General features: G+C 57.1%; 1 protein-coding gene across 1 annotated transcript in view; it reads right to left on the reverse strand.

The window, feature by feature from the left end:
• Positions 1 to 2,644: 2,644 nt before the first annotated feature.
• Positions 2,645 to 22,050, reverse strand: part of DIS3L2 (DIS3 like 3'-5' exoribonuclease 2) — a 249,191-nt gene continuing 229,785 nt past the window's right edge. Inside the window, exons 17-22 of the mRNA XM_065410584.1 lie at positions 21,412 to 21,498; positions 9,617 to 9,764; positions 9,021 to 9,151; positions 8,199 to 8,303; positions 6,421 to 6,522; positions 2,645 to 2,777 (exon numbers count right to left, since the gene is read on the reverse strand). Of these exons, the coding sequence (XP_065266656.1) occupies positions 2,679 to 2,777; positions 6,421 to 6,522; positions 8,199 to 8,303; positions 9,021 to 9,151; positions 9,617 to 9,764; positions 21,412 to 21,498 (672 nt within the window). The 3' untranslated portion in view covers positions 2,645 to 2,678. The remainder of the gene's footprint in view (positions 2,778 to 6,420; positions 6,523 to 8,198; positions 8,304 to 9,020; positions 9,152 to 9,616; positions 9,765 to 21,411; positions 21,499 to 22,050) is intronic.

The following is a 22,050-nucleotide window of genomic DNA, read 5'->3' on the forward strand; positions in this document are numbered from 1 at the left end:
TGAACTGATGCCCCACCGCCCCAGCTCAGGAGGCTGCCTGAGACGCTCAGAAGAGAAGCTTTGCCGAGGTGGGTGATGACGCCGGGGAGGTGGCAACACCCCTTGACGCTGACCCAGCGACTCTGATGCCATTGGAGGCGGAGGGCCGAGCTGAGAGCAGCAAGACGCTGCGTGCAGACCCCGATTCCCGCCGTATCCCGGTGCACGCACCCCCTGGCTCAGTTTGCTGCCTCCCCCAGCTCTCCAGGCAACCCCAGGAGCCCCAAGGGGCTGGCAGGGCCCCCACGCTCAGCAGGAAATAAAACGAGGGTCAAGTGGGACAAACGCCGCTGTGGCAGGGCCGAAGGAAAGTGATCTCACGCCGCCGCGTGGTGGAGGAGACCCAGGGGGATGGGGGCAGCACGTGATGTCAAGAAGGAGCTGGCTCTGCAACAAAACAAGCGAATGTAGGGTCCCGTCGTGCAGCAGGAAGATCCGTCTATAGACACAGCTGCAGCGAGAGCTATGGGGGCAAGGACAGTGTGAAAACACTGGAGGGGGGCAAACCTCAAGCTGGGCTAGGCCTTATTTAGGCCAGGGGGTATCAGCCAAGGGAATTCTGCAATGGGGAATCTCAGCTCAATGGCTGGAAATATTTCCGAATGGTGAGGCCTATGAAGGCTCTGGAAGAGGTCCCCGAGGGAAGGGTGGAGCCCAGGGTCAATCTGGGGAGGAGGGGTGGGGCAGGGTTGTGCCAGGCAGCACATCTTTCTGAGGCTGCCGTCTTGCTCTTGAGAATCTCAGCTCCTTGTCCTTTACGGCTGGAGGGAACCTTGGGAACGGGATCTGCTCAAGCTGCGGAGAGTGGGAAACCCGGCGCGAGCTGCCCACCACTCCCTACGAGGAGCGTATTGAACGCTCCCCTGGCGCTGTTCATCAGCTGACCCCCAAGTGCTTTACGAAAGGGCAGGACCATTCAGAGGCGGGGTTGGCTGAGGTGCTCAGTGACACAATGTCAACAGCGTTAACTATCGCCCTGCCCATCGGAGCAGCGAGAGGACCACGTTAGGAAGACCAAGGGGTCAGATGGGTCTGAGAGAACTGGGGCCTAAACCATGCAGGGCTCCACCGACTGCTCCCGCTTTGAACTGAAGCAGTAACTGCTCTAGAAGGCCAGTCTGGGCCGGTCTCCTCCCCCCAATGACAGTCAGGCCTTGCCTAGACTAGGGGCGGTCGCAATGGGTTAGCTAGCACGACTAGAAGTCTGTTGTTACACAGCCACTGCCTTTAACACAAGCTAACATCACCCCTTTGACTCCCACGCTGGACAAGGCCTGGGAAGCTGGTGCCTAGACCCCCAGCAGAATGCTGCAGGGGCGACAGTGTTTGGTAATCTCTGTGCTTTATGAGATGGACACACTCAGGATTGGAGGGAGTCCGGGGCCTGCTGGTTTTCTTTAGTGGGATGACTTTGGTCTAAACCAGATGATTAATGGCTTAAATCTCCTCTGCATACCTCCCCCCTTCCCCTCCCCTGTCATCTCGCAGGAGCACGCCGGCCGTGACTGGTGCCAGGGCTTGATCGGCGCTCGCTGGAGTGCGCTTGCCGAGCGGTGACTCACGTGGGAGTTGAGGAGCAGCTGATATGAGCTTAGCAAGGCTGCCTGGGATGAGTCAAGCAGGGGAGGGCGTGGGGAGCATGCAAAGGAGGCCACTGCAAGATAGGCTCTGGGGCTCAGAGGCACCGGGCGGTCTGGCACTTGCTGTCCATAGCAGGACGGCTGACTGGGAAGGGAAGAGGAGGGATGGGGCCTGCGTTTCCTTCGCAATATCCCAAGAGGCTCCGGGTGGGGCCTGCTGAATTTGACACAGACAGGTGCTCTCCCCAGGCTCCTTTGGATTGACCTTGACCCTGACCCCCGGAAACAGCATCATCTCCAGCAGGAGAGTCCCGGACATCTCTGGATAGAGGATTACCCTGGGGCACCGTGCCAGCAGTTGGCTCAGAAAGCCAAAGGCTCCTGTGAAACACGCAGACCGAAGGATGAACAAACCGACTGCGATAGCCAAGAACAAACATCCCTCATCCCCCCACTCGTCTGTTGTGCAAGTACCGCCCGAGCGGGAAACGCAGATGATATAGCTGCTGCGTGATCTTGAATTTCACAACGTGCTGAGAAACAGCAAGCGCAGAACGGCCCGAGCCTGCCGGGAAGATGAGCGATTGCCCAGGATTCCCGCCCTTGGAATCCGGGGGAGACCAAATAAACGCCACACACATTCCATCGCTGGCCAGAGCTTTATTACGGGATGCAGAATTCAGCAAGAAACCAGTTGGTGGCCCCCCGGTTCTCCCACGTCCAGAACGGCCCAAAGCACCAGGGACAGCAGCAGCCCCTCCGAGAGGATGGCTCGGGTGGCGGGGGAGGGGCGGTCAGCAGCATTAAAAAAAAAAAAAAAAGGCTAAAAAATATTTTAGAAACAGCGTTAATGTTCCTGCAGCTTCAACGATCGCAGCCAGGAAAGACCCGAGCTCCCCCCGACGCCCAGGTTAAAATCCAAACCGGAAGTAAAACTGAATTAATTTTAAAAGTTCCCTCCCCCACCCCTGCGGAGCCAGGTGAGTGCAGTGTAAGGCCTGGCTGGTCCAGAGGAGACTGGCGGCATGGCGGGGCGGCAGGCGACGGAGCCCGCGGCGCTCACTTCTCCCGGCCCGGTCTCTTGAGCACCGCGCTGTACTTCAGGGGGCTGCTGTCAGACGTCAGGACGACCTCCACCAAGGTGAAGATGGTGATCACCTTTGGCCAGGGAGAAAAGACAAAGGGGACCCCAGGTTAGCTGGCTTCCAACAACGAGTTAGTCTAGGGCTGCTGCTGCTCCAGGGGCCGTGCAAGCTGCCCGTATTTACCCAACCAAGGGCCCGCACTGACAACCCACTGGGAGTCTGAGGGGCTGGAGAAGGTCTGAGAAAGCTCAGCTTTAATGGGGAGGTGTGGCCTGGGGAGGCTCCAGGTCCCTCAGCATGGCAGGCTGGAGCATCTGGTACCTCGCAGGGAGGATGCAGAAGGACCGGGAGGAGTTGCTGATACAGGACGCAGGTGACTTGGTGCCTGTGAAACCAGAAGCTGCTGCTAATTAGCAGCTCCCTGCTCACTGCTGTGATCTGGATTACAGGCACCAAGTCAGCCAGCTCACTGACACGTACCCCACAAGCTGAGTCCCCCCCCCCCCCGAACACGGAGCGATGAGAACTCAGCTAGACTGGAAACACACTGAAACATGACGGGGCCTTCCCAGCCCAGGAGCCTGACCCAGGTGGCTTTGTTCATCCCCACACCGTGGTGTAATCTGGCTTCAATCTCTGACTAGCAGGTGGCACAGTCAGAACCTGCTGCCCCTTCGTGTTCTGCCCCAGAGCCTTAGCCAGCAGGACGGTCTGCATGCCCGGTGCGTAGGTATCATACTTATCTAACACAGCCACATTCCCTCAGTAAGAAAATGCCGGCTTGTACATTTCAGCATATCAGAGCAGACTTCAGAATGGAACTGACTGTACTAGTTACAGAAGGAAATATAGACCCTGGACAATCAATCCCTTCGATTCAGGCATGCAGAGCAACCTGCCTTCCTCTTTTAGCCAATCCTTTTTATGCAGCTGCATAAAACCTTGGGTGTGACCAGAATCAAAATTAAACTCTCTTGTTTAACGAGATTTAACTTTTTAAACATATCGTTAGTGGAAGGTTCGCTGTCAGCAGGGCCCAGCCGACTGACAGCCTGAAGGACCCCACGGATGGGTAGAGTCGTTCAAGTGTCTGGTGCTCCTCCCTGGGTGTCTGTCAGCGTTGTAGTTCTATTGACTTCAGTTATTTCAATGGAGCCGAGACGCCTGACAGCAGCCGCCGATCTGGTCCCAGCCCCACAAGCAGGCCCAGGCGGAAGGCTCACTGCTGGGAAGAGCTCCAGCGATGTCAGTGGGACTGTGGTGGTGATCACTGGAGCCATCACACACTTTTCCTGGTCACTGTTCTACTGTATACAGTAACTTGTTCACGCCCCAGCAAATCGCCAAACGGCAACAGTTCCAGTGGCAAAGGCCCTGGCTAGGCGGGGGGGATCGACTGGAGAGTACGGCTACATGGGGAAAAAAAAGTGTGTTCTTAACTCGGGTTCGCCACTCAGGTTCCTGTATCCTGTACTCCTATGCTGGCCAGCGGAGACTGGAGCTGTCATTTCCCTCCTTTCATTGCGCTGCAGCGCTAAAACCAGCCGGACAGCCAGGGCAGGGGCACAGGCTGGCTGCCCCCCGGCTGTACCAGGAGGCTGGCATAGGGCGATTCACCCCTTAGTTTTGCTGCCGTTACCAAAGTTACGCAGTGGAGGGGGAGGGTGCCGCTGGAACCCCCCAGGAGTCCGGCTCCCCATCAGCACCAGAGACGGGGCTGAGCCCAGCAGCCGCCCAGCCTCTGCACGTTTAACCTATTTTGCAAACAGCCTTTACAGATGTTCTCCCTCCCCAGCTGGGCTCAGCCAAACCAAGAGGCCGCTGCCAAGCCTTGCAAAGGCGCGCAAGGCCCCTCCCACCGTGCAGAGCCTGGCTGAGGGGGTGGTGCTGCCTGGCCCCGCAGGCTAACGCCGGGGCGTGACGGGGAGAAGAGTCTGTGTTCCAGGAGGGTGCATGTCAGGGTGACATTGCTTCTTGCAGCTTCAGCAAAGCTCTGGGAAGGCCGCAGCGGTTCCAGGGGTTAGAGATTTATTGACAAAGGGATCTCTTGACTTGGAAGGAGCAATCCCAGCGGGGGTGTTTGCTTAGGAGGCGGGGGAGATTCCTGGAGGAGTTTCCTCCATGGCTGAGTGTTTACTTTCCAAAAATGATTAGCCCCGGGGCTGGGCTCCGCTCACGCTGGGCAGTCATTTTTCATGCTGCTCCCGGCAAGTGTGTAAGTGATCCCAGCTCCTGTACGACAGGATGAATTGGGGCCACGCGGGGCGGGTTCCAGGGCCCTTCCCCAGCCAAGTCAGCTTTAAAGGGAGCGCGCGGCCGTGGGATAGCCTGCAGCAGCTTACTCTCCCGGTGTGCCTACGTCGCAGGATCCAGGGTAACCCTGGAGCGTAGCCAGAGCCTACACCGACAGAAGGGGGGTAGGACCACCACCTCCCCAAGATGGTAGCTACATTGACAGAAGCATTGGTCTGTCAACAGGGCTGGGTCTCCGGAGGAGTGAGGGGGCTAGGTCTGCAGAGCTGTGGTGCTGGAGGGGGGGCGAGGGTGTGTGGATTTTTCACACCCCTGACTGGCGGAGCGTTTTAAGTGCAGACCAAGCCTCAGCCAGGGGATTGGGATTCATCCCTGGGAATTTCAAGGCAATCAGCTAGACCATTATTTTAAAGTGTTGCCAACTTTTGTTTGGCATCAAGGTAAGTACTTAATCAAGCCAGACAAATGCAATCAATCCCCTTGATTGAGTTACTGCCTTAATAGCTGATGGGGACACAGGAGACCGATTTCTCAACTCTATTAAAGCATTAACACCATGTCTGGGGAAATCGGACTTGAAACATTCGTTCTAATTGGATCTGAGCGCTGCCTGCCACCTGGGCTGAAAGCTGCCTGAAAAGTCCCGCAGAAGGGGAATGATAAAGGCCAGAGCAGTGAGGTGGGGAAGGTGTCTAGCCAGAGGCACAGGCAGACCCAATCTTGCTTAACAGCTTAATTAACGATCTAGACGAGCAGTAAACAGCACGTTAATGACATTCCTAGAGGCCACAGAAGCAGGAGACATGGCACACAGCAGGGAGGGCAGAGGATCCAAAGGGCTGCTGGCCAGGGTGTGTGTGTGGGGTGGGGGGGAGGGGGGAGGGGGGGGCTGGAACAATTTGTGTAGTGGGGGTGCTGAGAGCCATTGACCCAACCCTGCATGCAAGAAAAACCACCTCAAGCCAGGGGGAGCAGCAGTCCCCCCCCAGCACCCCGGGTTCCAGCACCTCTGGAGGCAGAGAGACTAGAAAGCCAGGCAGTAATGGGAGTGAACCAGAGAAGAGGGTGGCCACTCGGGGAAACAGAAGCCAGAACACCGGGATGTAACGGGAGGCTGAAGCCTGAGGGAGGCCAGGAGCCTGCAGAAACACGGTCTGCTGCACGGATTAGAGCAGTGGGCTGGGGCCAGGCCTCAGGCAGTCAGTTGCATGGCAGGGACTACGAGAACCCCGAGCCCAGCCAGGGCCGGATTTACACTTATGCGCCCCAGGGCGCAGCATCTTCAGTCCCTCCCGCCCCCAGCTGACTTTCGTGTGGCACGTTTTAGAGAGGTAAGGCGCCCCCAGCCATGTGCCTACTGCGCCTCACTGGAAATCCCTGAGCCCAGTGGAGAGCCTGGTGGGTGGGGAGGCAGACAAGGTCTATGCAGTGCTGATGCACTGAGCCATTGGTGTGGGCTTTACCTGAGGGGCAGCTTCCTGCTCTGGGGTCTCCGGCTCCCACAGGAGAGTTAGTTCAGGCTTCTTCCCCACCTTCTCAAAGCGGACTCCGGTCAGCGGCAGAGCCTGCAGGACAGACAGCACGTTGGGGAAAGCACTGACTTCCAGGAGCGGTGCTGGAACCCAAGGAATTCTGGCCCCCACCCCTGGTTTCTGGCCCCTCCTCGGACGGGTAAGGAATCTGGCTGCTCCCACAATCCTGCTACTAGCTCAGCTCGCTTCATTGGACCCTGCTTAGCAAGACACTATTCCCTTCTCCCCCCAGCGTGTAACTGACTGCCAAGTTCTTTTTGTCCAGTACCCTGTGTAAAGCGCCCCCAGCTCTGTAACCTCCCACGAGATGCCGGTGGAAATGAAGCACGGCTGGAATACACCCCCACACAGGCTGTATATCACTCTGTACATTCCATGTCAAGATGCCATTGTCAGCAATAGAGCTGTCACTAACTGCAGGTGCTAGACTACAGCAAACCGCTTCCAAATGGTCCCAGATTTATGATGTGATCAAATGCAGTTAAAACCAACTGCTTCCCCATTTCAGCCCCAACCTGACCTCCGGGCCACAAGCCCTGGTTTCATTTCACTTTTCCTAGTGAATCGTTACCCACTTCTGGCACGCACAACCGGGAAGCAGAGGAGTGGAAAACATGAAATCACTTCTTTTAATAAAAGCGAACATGCTACGGATCCTTCTGACTTCCTTCGCTTCTGCTCTTGTCCTGCCTGGGGGCTTTGGGGGTCTAAGGGGAACCCCCAGACAGAGCTGCAGGAGACTAGGAGCGTGAGGTAAGCCTCCTGTCGAGGTCTTGTTTGGAGGCACTAGAGTACACCGCAAGTTACAGTCCATCTCACGCTATTTTGTTACAAGACGGTTACGGTTGAAATGGCGCTAAACCTATTAGAGCGAACACCCAGCCAAACACTGGCCTCTGCCCAGCAACTCCCACTGCTCCCCCATCCTTACCTTTGCCCTAGCGTGGCGGGCTCATCTGCATGGTGTTCGTTATTAGTGTGACTGCACCATCCCACTGGGTAGGGACGTCCTCTGCAGCCTGACCTACACTGCTCGTTAGGGTCGGTCTTCACTGCGCAGTTAACCCAGGTGCTTACCTGCCCCTCACACAAACCCCTCTGACCCAGGTTTGGAGGTGCATTAAACCCAGGCAAACTGACCCGTCTGGGGGGACCGGTTAGAACCCAGGCTTCGATTTAACCCGGGCTGGAATCACCCATTTTGCAGGGAGGATCCAGGCAGACTCACTTGAGTGGCGATAGTCCTCCAGTGCCTTCCCATAATTCCCCCTGAAGGACAGAGCAGTTCTCCAGCAATTGACACACCTGACTGGGAAGAATCCTAGAGCGTCTCAGCACAAAGAACTAGGGGCTATGACCCTGGACGCACAGAGGCGAGTGCAGAAAGAGTGAGGAGGCAGCATCTATGGGGACGCACACCCCCTGGCAAGACTAACCCGCCTCACTTGGGCTCCCTGTGCAGTGAAGACACCCTCCCCTTTCCTCCCTTGTGATCTTCCCCAGTTGCACTTGGCCCCAGGGCAGCTCCGGTGGTGGCAGTGCCGGTGTCGAATTGCCAGTGGGTACTTGGCACCGCCCGGCTAGAGGACACAGAAGGGCCTCGACCAGCACTCCAGCCGTTACTACCCAGCAGAGCAGCCCGGGTGCGAGGTAGGGAGGATTAACGGCAGGGCCAGCCGAAGGGGGACCCGGTGCTCAAGGGCACGTACGTTACAGTAGATGCGTTTCTGAACTCCGAATCTCAGCACCAGGACGTCGAAGGCCTTGTTCAGGACGCCCATCACCATTGCCTCTGACTCCAGCGGGCCGCACTCCTGCCAATACAAACCACGGTCACGAGCGAGATACTCCCAAGGAGGGCTCCCGCCCAGAGACCATCCCAGTGTCCCACAACTCTCTGCCCACCTGGGCAGTGCCCATGCAGTTCGTAAATTGCTCCTCTGCTGGGATGTAACGCTCCCTCTCCCCAGTCGCTATGGAGCACAGCGGATCCTCTCCCCAGTCCTGACCGGGGTACCAGCCAGCCCCACGGGGTACCAGCCGCCGGGACACCCCATGGACTGTAGCACTCCTAAGAGCTAGCTGGGAGGGACTGTCGAGCCCTCCAGTGCTGTGGGAAGCACGGTCACCTACATAGACCCTGCTTGGACTCTGAACAGCCGCCCCAGGGAAGAGGCCTCGGGGCCCATGGCCCTGTTTGGACACGTCAGGGAGAAACATCACCAGCACTGAAGCCAGAAGCAGCACTTGCTCCTTGTGGGGCACAAGAGGGAGGAGAGCCAGTGGCTGCTCAGGCCAGGGACCATCTACAGAGCTAGCAGCAGCCGGACTGGCTCCAGAGCAAGCCCTGCCCCATAGGACAGGGTCACCTGATGGGGGGGGAAGGGGAGATTTCAGTGCCAGGGTGTTCTTGAGAGACCGCCCCCCAAAGGGAACCAAGGCATCATCCCGATGCCTGAGGGCCGAAAGGAGAGCTCCAGGCCCCGCTCCCAGCGCCAGCTCGTTTAGCGTCACGGTGGCTGTGCTCTCACCCTGACGAAGATGGCGAAGAACAGGTCGGCGCTGAGCTCCTGCACCCTCTTGGAAGCCATTTTCCGGTCATTGCAGTGATCCGCTTGCTTCTGGATGGCCTCCTTTCTCATCTGGACCGGGCGCCCCGAGCCTGGGAGGGAAACAAGCCACAACGACTGGTGGTAAGGGGCCTGGTGGGGACAACACCCACCCTAGGGCACCAGGAGTCTGGCGTTCCCCAGAGGCGTGCCCCAGGATCCCTGAGCAGCTCCCAACTGGAATCCCCACCAGACAGGCAGAGCCTGCTAAGGTAGCTACACTCCCCCTGCCCCGCTTCACGGGAGGGCAGATCCCCAGAGCCTGCTGACCAGCAAGAGAGTGGGGGCCTGGTCCGAGGCTGGAGAATTATAGACACAGCTGCAGTGAGCAGAGGGGCCAGGGACCTGTCCATGCCCATACAGGGTCTGTCCAAATCCACAGCAGAACCCAGGAGTCCTGACACCTCCTCCCCCGCGTCTTCCCTTCCCAGCCATGAGGCTCCTGGCAGCAGCCTCTCAGCCTGTGACTCCACCTGCCCTGATCGGGCGGCCGAGGGCAGCCCCCTTCAGGCACCTACCCAGGGAGGCGGAGAGGAGCCGGTGCACGAGGATGTCAGCAAAGCGGCGGATGGGCGAGGTGAAGTGGGTGTAGAGCGGCACATTCAGGGCGTAGTGGCGGAAGAGGGTCTCGTCTTCCAGGACGCCAGCGCAGAAGTAAAGAGCCATCTGGGAAGGGAAAAACCCCCGGCCGGTGAGACTCAAGGGGAGGGTGGGGACCCTGTGCGCGCTCTGCTCAGGCGGGGAAAGCCCCGTGCTCTGGACCCCAGTGCCAGGGCTGGAAGAGGCCTCAGAAGCATTTTACACAACAGCCCAGGGAGCACCGGAGACGGTTTAGCCAGGGGAGCCGGAGGTGCTCCCTGAGGGGAGCGTCACAGGCCCGGCTCTGCGGAGTCCTCAATTCCCTGCTGGGTTAAGACCTCATCAGACTATTTCCACCACTGCACGTTTTCTTTCTCGCCGTCCCAAGCCCTCCTCGCCCTGCTCCCGGGGGCCAGACATCCGCCGACCTGTACGGCAGGGAAATATCCGGCCTGGCCCCTGGGAAATGGACTCGGGGGGACCAGAACTCTCTGCTCTCTAACTTGGAGGGGTCTCAGTGAGCCCTTCTCGCTTCACACAGCCACGTGGGACGGGCCACATCCTCGGCTGGTGGCTCCATGGACGGCAATGGAGCCGAACTGATCTACACCCTGGGCTTGGAAACGCACCTGTACTTTCTCTGTGTAGCAGTTTGCCTCGCGTTTTGCTCAGCCGGACACAGCAACAGGTCTCAGGGCCAGGCCCCCCATTTCCCTCCCGGGTGGTGAGTGGAGCATTCCCACCCCCCCGTGTGGCAGGGCACTAGCAGGGCCGTGCCTGCATGCTCCCCGCTCACCCAGGCTAGTCCCTGCAGTGCTAGCAAGGTGACCTAGCGCGCCCTCTCGTGGAAAAAGGAGGGAATGACATGGTTTGAGCAATCAGGAAGAGTCACCCCGGCCTGGTAGGTGGATTGGCGAGGAAACCCTAATCCAACTCCTGGGGGTGTGTGTGTGTGGGGGGGTGTCAGGGCAGCGGATCAGTCTGTCAGGTGGGCGACGGGGGGCTCCCAGCAGCACAGAGCTCAAACATCTGATGCTCCTTCGCCATGATCGGCAATGCAGCTGCTGCAGGGGACGACTGGCTCACACCCTTTGCCCCCTGCCCAGCTACACACGGCTCTTCTCAGCTGAGCCAGGGAAGGGAGTCCATCTCCTCCACTCCCTCTCCATGACCGACCAAGGATCTTGTCTACACTAGGAGGCTGAGAGCCTGTCTCACAGCAACAGGGCAGCTGCACTGGCGCTCAGTGTAGACAGAGCGCTGTGGCATCGCAGTCCCGTGCCTCCGCCCAGCCCTGTTTAATGCTCGCGGGTTAGCGCGGGTGCTGCGATATAGGTACCAGTTTTTCTAGTGCACATGGCCCCCAAGAGGCTGTGCAGGTGGTTTGCTCAGGCCGGCAGTACGTGTGAACAGCAGGGCCGCACTCCCTACTCTGCCCAGCGTAAGTGTGTGACTGGTGGATCACAGACACCGGGAACACGGAGAAAGCACAGGGCACTCGGCACGGCAAAACGGGCACAGGGAATGGCAGACTGGAGGGAGTCCCCTGTCCCAGGGGCAGCCAGCTCCACCCCATTCCTTCTACCCCACAGGAAAGGGGAAAGCCAGCCATAAAACCGGGGGCAGCTGGCTGCAAGTTTTCAACAATCCCGGTTCCACTTAAAAGCTGCCCAACGTGATCCAGGGAGCTCCCACTGCAGCAGGTCTCCTGGGAGGAGTTTGCTTCAAATGGCCTGAACTAACACTGGCTTGACCTCTGCATCATACCGAGTGTTAGCAGGGTTGCAACTGACTCCCACCAGCCAGAAGGCTGCGTGTGGCTCTCCCCCCCGAATTCCCAGCCAGGCAGGAGTGCTCCCTTAAGGACGGCTCTCGGGAGAGTGGGAACAGACTATCCGACAAGGAGTGCACTGGCGGCAGGCTGAAGCAGCTGGGGATGTGTGGGAAGTGGGGCCGACGTGATGGATTTAACAGACGAGCCGGCGCGTTCCAGGCCCATGAAGGACGCTCTCCCGACAGAGGATTTCCGCTATGGCCATAGTTCCAGAGGCTCCAGCGAGATCCGGTGGGGGTCCTGCCCGAGACTTGGCCCCGGGGGTGAAATCCATCCCCGGGCAGCATGCGGGGCTCCCCATCGACTCGCACGGCTGCCTATTCACCGCTCGGGCAGCATAAGCCAAACTTCCCCCCTTCCTCTGGGAAATGGGAAACAGACCGTTCCCCTCCCCAGCCCCATCCATCATGGGGATTAATGGAGCTCCTTGATACTGCTCGCTGGGAACAGCCGCCGCTTGGCTCGTGCGTTATTATATCTGCACAGTCTAAACAACAGATCGGGAATAAATCAAAGGGAGCTCGAAGAGCCCTTTTCCTGGAAGAAGCCACGCAGCCAGACTGACAGCCCAGGGACTGCTTCACTCAGGATCTCGCTGTTTGCCGTCCCTCCTCAGCCTGCTCTCTGGCAGGTTCGGATACAGCCCTTCAGCGCTGCTCCTCTGCGGGTGCTTTTAAAGAGACAGGGCTGAGGGTTTAAGCATCTGCGAGGCTGCTCCAGTGTCCCATTCGGCACTAAACTGAAGCCGGAACGTCACCCTGCACTGCAGTTCCCAGCCCGGCTCCCTTTACGAGCCACCGAAAGTGTCTGAAAGTCCTTTCCAAGTAACCTGCCGACGGGGCAGCCCAGAGACACAGGCACGTGCCTGGCTGCGGGGCCGGATGTCGGGAGACAGGTGCCGGTGGAGGAGAGCAGACAGGCGCACAGCCCCGCCGCAGGGCGTGGCTCTGAACGGAGCATTGCTCAGAGGCACTGGACCAGCCGCGCCAGGCCCTGCGGAGCTGGGCCAGCACAGGGCAGGGCAGGTCGAGCTCCCCGCCACTGCTCTTCAATGGGGATTCGGAGGGTGAGAGGGGAGGTCAGCCACCGTGGCACATTGCCATTGGCCTCTCCTCGTGCCATTTAGGGGGCTTGTGTGGGCACGCTGCCATCACGCAGGCCCCCAGGCAGCCGTCAGACGGGAACTGCTCTCAGCCTCCATCTGCGGTGAAAGGCTCAGAGCCTGCAGAATGACAAGACGCCCACCAGCGCCAGGTGCAATCCTCTTAGACCCCCTGGTTCACAGACGGCTCAGTAGCACTGCATGACTTGCCACTGCCTTTTACCCCTCCCTCTGCATGACTTGGGCACGATGCCAGAGAGAATCCTATGTCCTGGACACTCTGTGCTCACAAGGCTTCTCCGACAGCGTCTCTCTGTCCGCAGCTAACCTCCAGCACTCGGTAGATAAATACACGTTCAAACCTGCACCCGAGACAGCAGGAGGGCATGTGTATTCATGCAGAATACACATGCACACCCTGGGTTTTGATGGGGCCCCGTTCCACTCTTGCCAAGGAAAAGGAACCTGGAACCCAGGTGTTGGCAGGTAAATGCAGAGAAGCCGGATTTTGTGAACCAACTTGGGCTGGAGGAGCCAGGTTTTGGTTCTGCAAAATCAAAGCAGGGCCGGTTCTGATCCAGGGTCCATTCACCCAAATCACCCCTGTTCAGGCAACTTGGCTAAGAGGCTCGGGGCCACCCCAAGGTCTGCAAGGTGCTGTACAAAGAAGTAAGATGTCCGGCTCCTGCCTTGGAGAGCTTACAATCTAATCAGCTAAAACACAACTGACGGGAGGGAACAGGTGCAACGCCCAAGCCAAGCGACCGAGGTGGGGCTTGGAAGGTGGCTCGTGGGCACCACGGTTAATGCAGGGCTCTCCCCTTCAGCTGCCAGCCCCACCAAGCCTGATTCCTGACTTTCTGGGGGCCAATGTATTTGTACGTTGGATGTCGACGCAGGCGGCGTTACTGCTCCGAGAGCTTACGCAGTTTAAAACAACAGCTTTCCTGTTCACCTCTGAGACGGGGACAAACTTGCTGCGATACCTGCTGCTTCGTTTCATGAGAAGCGGCTACGACGTGAACTGCTGGGATACGCGGCTAAATCAACACACGGCCAGCGCTGGCCCTGCTTTTCCCAGCCGCCTCTTCACCGGGAACGTCGCTCGGTTGTGCAGCTGCTGCTATTACATGTTCCAGCTTTTATTTTTACATCTGCAAAACAGCCCGAAGGGCTGGAAAAACAACCCAGAGGCTGAGCCGCGCAGAGAAGCCCCTTAGATCAGGGGGTTGTGGCAGGGTTACGGCGGAATGGCGATTGAATGAACCCATTTAAAAATAAGAGCGAGAGATTTAAAAACAACGGGAGTCGCCTGCTCCGATTACAAAGCTGAAATCCTGCCCTGGGATTCATGGCTCAGGCAGCTCCCTCCTCCGGCTCCCCATGCTATCAGCTCCGCCAGTTCTTGCTGAGCCGCGATGCACTGATCCGGGCAAGTAAACAGAGGAGGTTAAAAAAAGCAGCATGCTCCTCGCCTTATTATGAGACCCAGTCGCTGGGATAGGAGCTCCCACCGCTGCCAATTTCCACAACCCAGGACTACATTATTTCTGATGTACTCCACGAAACACAGTCGCCTTGACTCAATTAGCCCAGTTCCCCAGTGGCTCAGGCGCTGCAGGCCACGCGGGAGAGGCCTTCTAGTCCCATTGCTCGGCCCCCGGGGAAGAAAAGTGCCTTCTGGTGAACAGCCGCCCCGACAGCGATTCCGGATGGGATTTTAGGGAGCCCTCTGCATGGAGCTGAGCTACTGGGACGTGGGGAGAAAGATCCCTACAGCTCCACGTGGCGCATGGGAAAAGCACATCCCGGTGCTCCCGTAACTCTGCAGCACGACGGGTGTGTCACAGGCCTGAGGCCAGATCACCGTGCGCCCATCCGCTCTCACGAGCCGGGCTGCCGGCTAGGTTATGGTCTTCGAGGAGAAAAGCCCCACTTCAAGGACGCCCCAGGGAGCCGGAAGAAGTGGTTCAGTGGGGGCGTTCTTTCCCCTCGCCCCAGTATCTTTCAAATCAGAGGCCTAACATTGCTCCCCAGAGCATTGGTCACAGGAGGGATGTGTTAGCCCCACTGCCACGGCCAATTCCAGTTTGGGGATTTACCATTCTGCCTCCTGAATGCGGTTGGCTTTGGGACCCTGCTCGACCTCCTGCCCTAGACGGTTGCACAGAGTTGACGTTTTAAAGAGTTGCTGCATCCCTGAGGTGGGGGCTGAAGTGACCCTAGTATCCTTTGTAGACGAGTGGGCAAAACGGTTAGATGATTATTCTCCGGGGCTCCTGCGAGGACACGTGAATGAACGCGGGCAGCGCTGAGCGCCTGTCGTCACCTGCACGCCGGGTGTTACCGGCATGACACCCAGCGGACGTTTCCTCATTAACAGGTTCAAATGACAAGCGCTCTCAACTCTCCGCTGTGCTCGGTTCCCGAGAAGAACTGCAAGGATCATGCGAATAAATGAGCCATCGCCGACCAAGGGCTCTCTGTTCTTATGGACAGATTGAATCCCCGAGTGACTGAGCCCCTGAAAAATGAGGTGTCACTGCTCCGTCATCTGTTACAAGCTGCCTGGCACACCAGCCCCCAGGAGCTCCCACTGACATACATTATGAGCTTCTTCCCACCTCCCTCCCCTTCAATTTGAAAGGCATTCGTCCTGACCCAGGGGTACAGAGCATGCCTCAAAGACACGAGCCTGGCAGGATCGTGGATTAATTAGCTGCCGGCGGTTTTGGCCGACTCACCTGCAGCCTGATCCCGGACACACAAGCCTCAGCGCTGAGAACGGATCTGTACACAGCGAAGCCGGCCGTTCAGTATCGCCCAGCACCAATGTGGTCACGTAGAGGAGTCCTGGCACTGCCACTAATCACAGCGGCGGCCCGTGTCCCAGTGCTGAAGCAGGGGCCGATCCAGAGCCTTGCCCCATGTGTGGTTTCAGGTAGTGGCTGGGGGCACAGACTTCCTGTCCACTGCCCCATGTTTCCCTACTCACGGTGCACACAGCGCTGCATGGAGAGACTGCAAGAGTTTGAGAGATGGGAACGGTGGATGGGCTAGGAGACCTGCATGCCTTTTCGGGGCCATACTCTCCACTCTGCTCTGGCTGTATTCTGGCTGGAGGTGCCGACAGAGGAGAATATGTCCCCCAGCCAGTTTCCTGCACCCTCCTCTGGTGCAGGGGATGTGCCGGAGAGGAGCTCTGCGCCGCTTATTCTCCACTCGTGAACAACCACTTAGGGACCAGTGGGGTAAGTTACAGCAACACCTCAGCTGCTCTAACTTGCACCCAGGCCAGGAGTGGGGAGGTGTGTGATGAGCAACTGGAGGTCCCTGCCTTCCAATGGGCAGAGGTGGCTGCAGAGGGGACCCCTTCCCTCCATCTCTGACTACTTCTGGGATAATCACAGAGCTTCTTGCTGGTGGGAAAAGGGCCTTTTGGGGCTCACACGTCAGGTTGTGATTGGAAAGACAATAAATGTCACAGGCTGCAAGCACAGCAGGCGTGCCCCTAAAATTCACCCCCACCCCCCGGGCCCCATGCGCCCACAAGAACCCATCTCCGTGCTTGCACACAGGCAGCCTGGGAAGTGTTTGCGTCAATCCCAGATGGCACTCGCCTGGCACCCCTTGGAAAGCAGGGTCTGTGGTGTTTGCACTGGGATGCCCTGAATCCCAGGCAGCCCCAGCCACTTGGGGGCAGAAACTGGAAGTGTCCCTTTCCCAAGGAGAATCGAGGTACAGACATGCTCCCCTGAACATAGACATGGCTTGTCCAGATGTCTGACAGCCCAGACAACAGCTCTGTCTCCAAGGAAAGCAGAGACTTATTCATGGCCTGTGACCCTTACAAAGCTAGTTTCTCTATTCATTTGTCATGTTCCTCACCTACCACATTCTCTGAGATTATGGCATTTCATACAAAGTCAAACAGCGCATATGGAATGCCTCTAGCTTCTCCAACTCTGCCTGTAAGCGGTCCGGGTTTCTGACCTGTAGAGCAATACAGGTGGTACCCAGGCCCGATAGATCCTGGACTTAGTCTCGGTATAGAGACGTTTTTGCATCCATAGCAAGACATGGACTTCATGCAGGAGACAGCGAGACCTAGTGGTTGAAGGACAGCCCGTTTGCTGCAACCATTTGGACTTGGCTTGCAGTTTAGGGAGTTGAACTCATCCATGCTCGAGCCCACCTGCACTGGGGGGGCTCTGGTGGCCCCGCTCCAAATTCTAGACCTTGGTCTTCTGCTATGAGATGCTCAACCCCATGGTGCGGGCTGTGTCTTGGGAAGCTTGATGGGCAGGGCTGGAACTCTTTTGCTTCTCCACAAGGCAGACGCTGTCGGCACAGTCTTGGTCAGTGAATGCTTCTTGACCAACCTTGATTCCAACGTGTGGAGCAGCAAGTGTAAGATCCAGCTGGTAGCTTGGCAGCATAGCGCCAGGGTGAGACTGCATCCCCTGCTGCACACCTGAGGTTGTGTAGAAACGCAGCAAAAGCCGTGAACCAATGCGCACTCTCACACCGGTACAAAGATCGGGCACCAGATTGAGGAGAAGATCCGGGGCGCCAGCTCCTTTCAGTGCGAGCCAAAGGGCTGATCTGTCAGCAGCATCAAAAGCCACTTCGATGTTGATATACGCCATGTGAAGCAAGCAATTAAATTCTCGGTGCAGCTCAGCTGGAAGCTGTAGCGTAAGGGAAGCATTCGTTATCAACCACCCAGCAGTGAAACCTGATTGCTGCGGACACCAAGTCTGTTCAGGAGCATTCGCTGCAGCCTAGCAAAGAGAAGAGAGCCAAGACCTTTCCAGGGACGGATAGCAATGAGATCGACCTGTAGTTGCTGCACTCGGTGCGAGATCCTTTGCCCTGTACAAAGACACTACGAAGCCATCTTCCCGTTCTGCTGGCACTCTGATGCCCACGCTTTTAAAGAGCAGTCGATGGAGGCCAAAGGCCTTTGAGCAGCTCAGGTGGAATACCATCGGCACGGCCATTCTGTAATCTTTGGATGGCCTTTCGTACTTCCTCAAGTGACAGAGGAGCAGACACTCTTAGTTGAGAGCTCAGTAACCTGGGAGGACCTTCTTAAGTCAAGTCATGGAGCAACCAATGTGGAAAACTCCAGCGTGCTCCTGGACAACGTTGCTAATTGCAGCTCAATCTACTGAGACAGAAACAAATGGAAATGGTTTACCTCTACCAGTCTTGCCTGTGTGTGACGCAGTGCTCCTTCCATTCAGGCGACGATTCGCTTGCTAAAAGGCAAGTGCACATGAATACACCCCCCCACATGCAGGATCTACTTGCAAAGTGACTCTAAAAATGGCATTGTAGGTTTCCGTGCCTGGGGGCGGAGGGGGGTGTTGGTGATTCCGTAGCAATTCTCTGTTTACAAGTTAAAAGATGGTTTTGCCAAGAGCCAGCCCTGTAAAGTCACCTTGGGAGCCAAAGTCTAGCTGGACTCCATCCTCCATTAGCAGGAATGAAGGGTCTACCCCCAGAACATAAGGTACTAGTCCTGTTGGCGATACACTAGCCAGAATCAAATCCAGTTCACTTCCCCAGAGCGGGGTTGGCTCTGTAGGGCTAACGGGAGTTCAACTGTAAACTTTTTTTTGCCAGTGGAGGCAGCAAGATGCAACACAGAATATACCTAGGGAGCAGACTTATTGAGCAAGACGGGCAATTCCATATAGACGTTTTTCTGACTATAGCCATACTTCTGAAGAGAGTTATGGTCTATTGTTTTTGATGCAGGTCTAGCTTCCTTCTGACATCACATACAGTTAGAGTTCTCCTTCCAAAACTCCTTTCCTTTCATAAGCTCGCCTTGATCCATTAACATCTATAAGTTGGAAAGGTCTCTCCTTCCTGGCCAATCCTTCCAAACAGGCATCATTACAATGCTCTCCTTAGCAGTCATGTAAGAAGCAGGGCAGAGGGGCCCTCTGATCAGAAATCTGGAGTCTTGGAAATTTCCTCAGAACGGAGAGGGCCCTCTCATAATGAGGGATTGTAGGACAGATGTGGGCAATTTACGGGCAACCATAGTCCCAGACCCTTGCCCCATTTCAGCACACTACCCTCGCAATATCCCTTGCAGATACTTGGAGGCATTCAAAAAAGACACCAGCTGCTTCACAGAGGACAGACTGAAGAGTCTAAAACTGACACTTAACTGTGTCGCAGCCTTGGGCAAAAACTGCCGCTTGGCTAGGAGCAAACCTCCTCATGTCCTGCTTTGCTCAAGCTCAGAATCTATTTAACTATGGCTGTGCTCACCCCTCTTCTGTGACGGCCAGGCTGGCCCTCGCTGGCAGCACCAGGAGCAAAGGAAACGCGGCACGCTTTCATTTTGGGACCATGGTGAAAGGAAGCTGAAGAGTAAACGAGCCTTCCAAATCACCAGCTCAGTTAGGAAATGGTTTGAATGAGACACTACCCAGCCACCCCTCCACCAGAACCAGGGCCGGCTCTGGCTTTTTTGCCGCCCCAGGCAAAAAAGCCTCCCGCCGCCCCCCCCGCCGAGCACGGCAGGGGAGGGCGCCAAGCCCGGCCGCGGGCCCGCTCTCCCTGACCGGCCGGAGGGCCGGGGTGAGGGCGGCGAGCCCGCCGCGGCTCCGCTGGCGGCCGGAGCGCCGGGAGGAGGGCGGAGAGCCCAGCCGGGGCCCCGCTCTCCCCGGCGGCCGGAGCGCCGGGAGGAGGGCGGAGAGCCCGGCGGGGGCCCCGCTCTCCCCGGCGGCCGGAGCGCCGGGAGGAGGGCGGAGAGCCCGCCGCGGCTCCGCTCTCAGGCCGGAGCGCCGTGCCGCGCCGCCCCCCTCCAGGTGCCGCCCCAAGCACATGCTTGGTGGGCTGGTGCCTGGAGCCGGCCCTGACCAGAACCTAGCTCCCAAAGGCCTTCCTCCGTGGTTTTGATTCATACGGAACTCCTCATTGAGGAAGTACAGGCTCTGTATCACGGTCAATGATGGGCAGATGCTGCAAATCCGGCTGTTGCCAAGGCATGTGCTTGTGTGGCAGGTGAGTTTGACGAATGTGCCGAGGTACCTGGTGGTGGACAGCAGGAGGGGCTCCAAGTTTACTCCCCTCCTCCACGCGCCGGCAGGCCTTCCATAGGGCACAGATGCAGCTTTTGGGCTTAAAGAAAAATTAGCCTTGAACAAGAACATACAGTTCAGAAAGTTCTCACCGCCCCATCCTGGGCCATGCCTGCCCACGTGACCAGTCTCCTTTTGCCCGGCTGTTCAAAGCACCAGGCAGTCTGGTATCTGGGGAGAAGACTCGGGGCCTTGACACAACACAATCCAGCAGCAGGCTGGAGGGGGAGCCCATGTAACAGACGCTACCAATAGGATTCAACTTTGACAGTAAGTCCCATTGAAGGGGAAAGGAAGCCATCCATGCCTCCGGTGTTGGAGACACGTGAAAGCCAGACAAAGGGTCGTTATCTAGAGAAACATGCTGGAAAAACACACCCAGCTAAAGAGGGGAGAACTGCGCAGCAGCAAACTGTACTAATGAGTCCAACGTGCGTGTGGGGGATAATTACCACACGGTTTGTGCTAATTGCCATCAGAGCCATTTGCAAACAAGCATTAAGCCGCTAAGATACAGCAGGACTTCAGGCAACTGCTAATGAGCAAATGGAGCAAATTAACTAATTAGACGAGTGACAGTCAAATGAGTAATGTCAAGAAGATGATGTATCCCCGCGGTGATAAACACTCAGTGGCAGAGAGGCCGTTTTGAGGAACGTGTCACCTTCTCCCTGCTGGTGGGCTGCGCTCTCATAACTGGCCGCCCTTCGCGCTGCGGCTGAGTTAACAAGGCGGAGACGTTACAAAACTTATACTGTGTTTTCTTTTGGTTAATTCTGTGCTGATGAAACGCACCGGATTAGCTGTTCACGGGGCATCACAACAGAGCCAGCACAGCCGTGGCACGGCAAGCTCCCCTGCTGCCAGTTCTGCCACCTACCCCAAAGAGACCATCTCTAGAGATGGATGGGTCTCTGTGGCCCACTCACACCTGGGCCTCTCTGCTTACAAGGGCAGGGCAATGCTGGGTTTTGATGGGGATGCCTGTTTACTCTGAACTGAGACTAATTCATTGAAGTTGGACCAAACAGCTGTTATAGGGTCTGACCTGGGCTGGGCTTTCAACCAGTGACCCCAGTTCCCTGGCCTCTCAGCTGTCCAGGCACCTGAACTGTTCTTTAGGAAGGAAATTGCTACTGGATGTCACAAGAGGAGGTTTTAGCAGGGCGACTAGGCCTGACCCAATCCCCTGGGGTCAATGGGGATCTGTACCCTGCCATCCTTGCCCTTGCCGAGCAGTCACTTAAACCCTTTATGGCCTCCTGTGTGAAATACCCAGAACTGTGCCCGTGGGGGCGGCAGCCGTTGTAAGAGCCTCCTGGATGCGCCATTTGAGGGAGTCTCCAAGGAGTAAAGCCCACTGAACCCATCAATCTCAGCGGGTCAGCACGCATTGACCAGTGAACCCAGCCCATAAGTAACCGGGCAGGCCTCTCTTACTGGACACATGGGGTATAAATCTGGGTCATGCAATGCTTTGGGGCTTCCGGAGTTACCAGTGACTGCGCTTCGCTTCTTCATCTCCCTTCCCCCCCATGTAACAGTTTAAACGATCAGTGCAGAGGGGGGATTTCGGGAGAGGGGAAGGCGCACTGATCTGGGCAGTAAACGCAAAGCAGGTGGCGACGAGCCTGAAAACATTCTGGTGCTGGTTGCACAGGGATAAGCACATTGTGACCTGGCGGCTCTTACCTGCATTGGCCTGGAGAACATGTTGGTCAGCACTTCTTTCCTGGCCTCTGCATAGCTGTCTGCACCAAACATTTCATTCAGACTTTTCTGGAAGGAGAGAAGGGGGGGGGGAGGGGAAGACAACCAGATGAAAGGCTCAGGGAGAGAACAAACATGTCCTGCTCTTTGCTGCTGTCTTACTGCTCCGGGGATTTCAGAAAGTGCCGACACTTTACAACCAAAATCCTCTCTTCCCCGTTTACACCCATCACTTAGATATGGGAAACGGAAATGTTTTCCTCACGAAGTATGTTTCCTCCAGATGCACAGCCTGGCTGGCTACAGCAGGGCCTTTCATGGTCCCGGCAGCCGGCCTGGTCCCAGCTTGGTGCTCACAGCCTGGTTGGCTACGACAGAGCTGCCTGCAATCATTAGGTTGTGGACACCGTTTCTATATATTGCCGTCATTTATGATACTGCTCAGCATCCGCTTTTCAAAGGCAGCAGCCATGTGGGGCAGAGAAGCCAAGGGACTATCTCCGAACATTCAGAGAGATGGACTTTTAACCTCTCCCTCTCAACCTGCAGGTCAAACCCCAGGGCCTTGTGACCAGTTCCCTCCCATGTAGCAAAGCATATTTCACTGCCCTGGCTCAACAC

This window comes from Emys orbicularis, chromosome 9 (assembly GCF_028017835.1).
Source record: "Emys orbicularis isolate rEmyOrb1 chromosome 9, rEmyOrb1.hap1, whole genome shotgun sequence".
In the NCBI taxonomy this organism is placed as follows: domain Eukaryota; kingdom Metazoa; phylum Chordata; order Testudines; family Emydidae; genus Emys; species Emys orbicularis.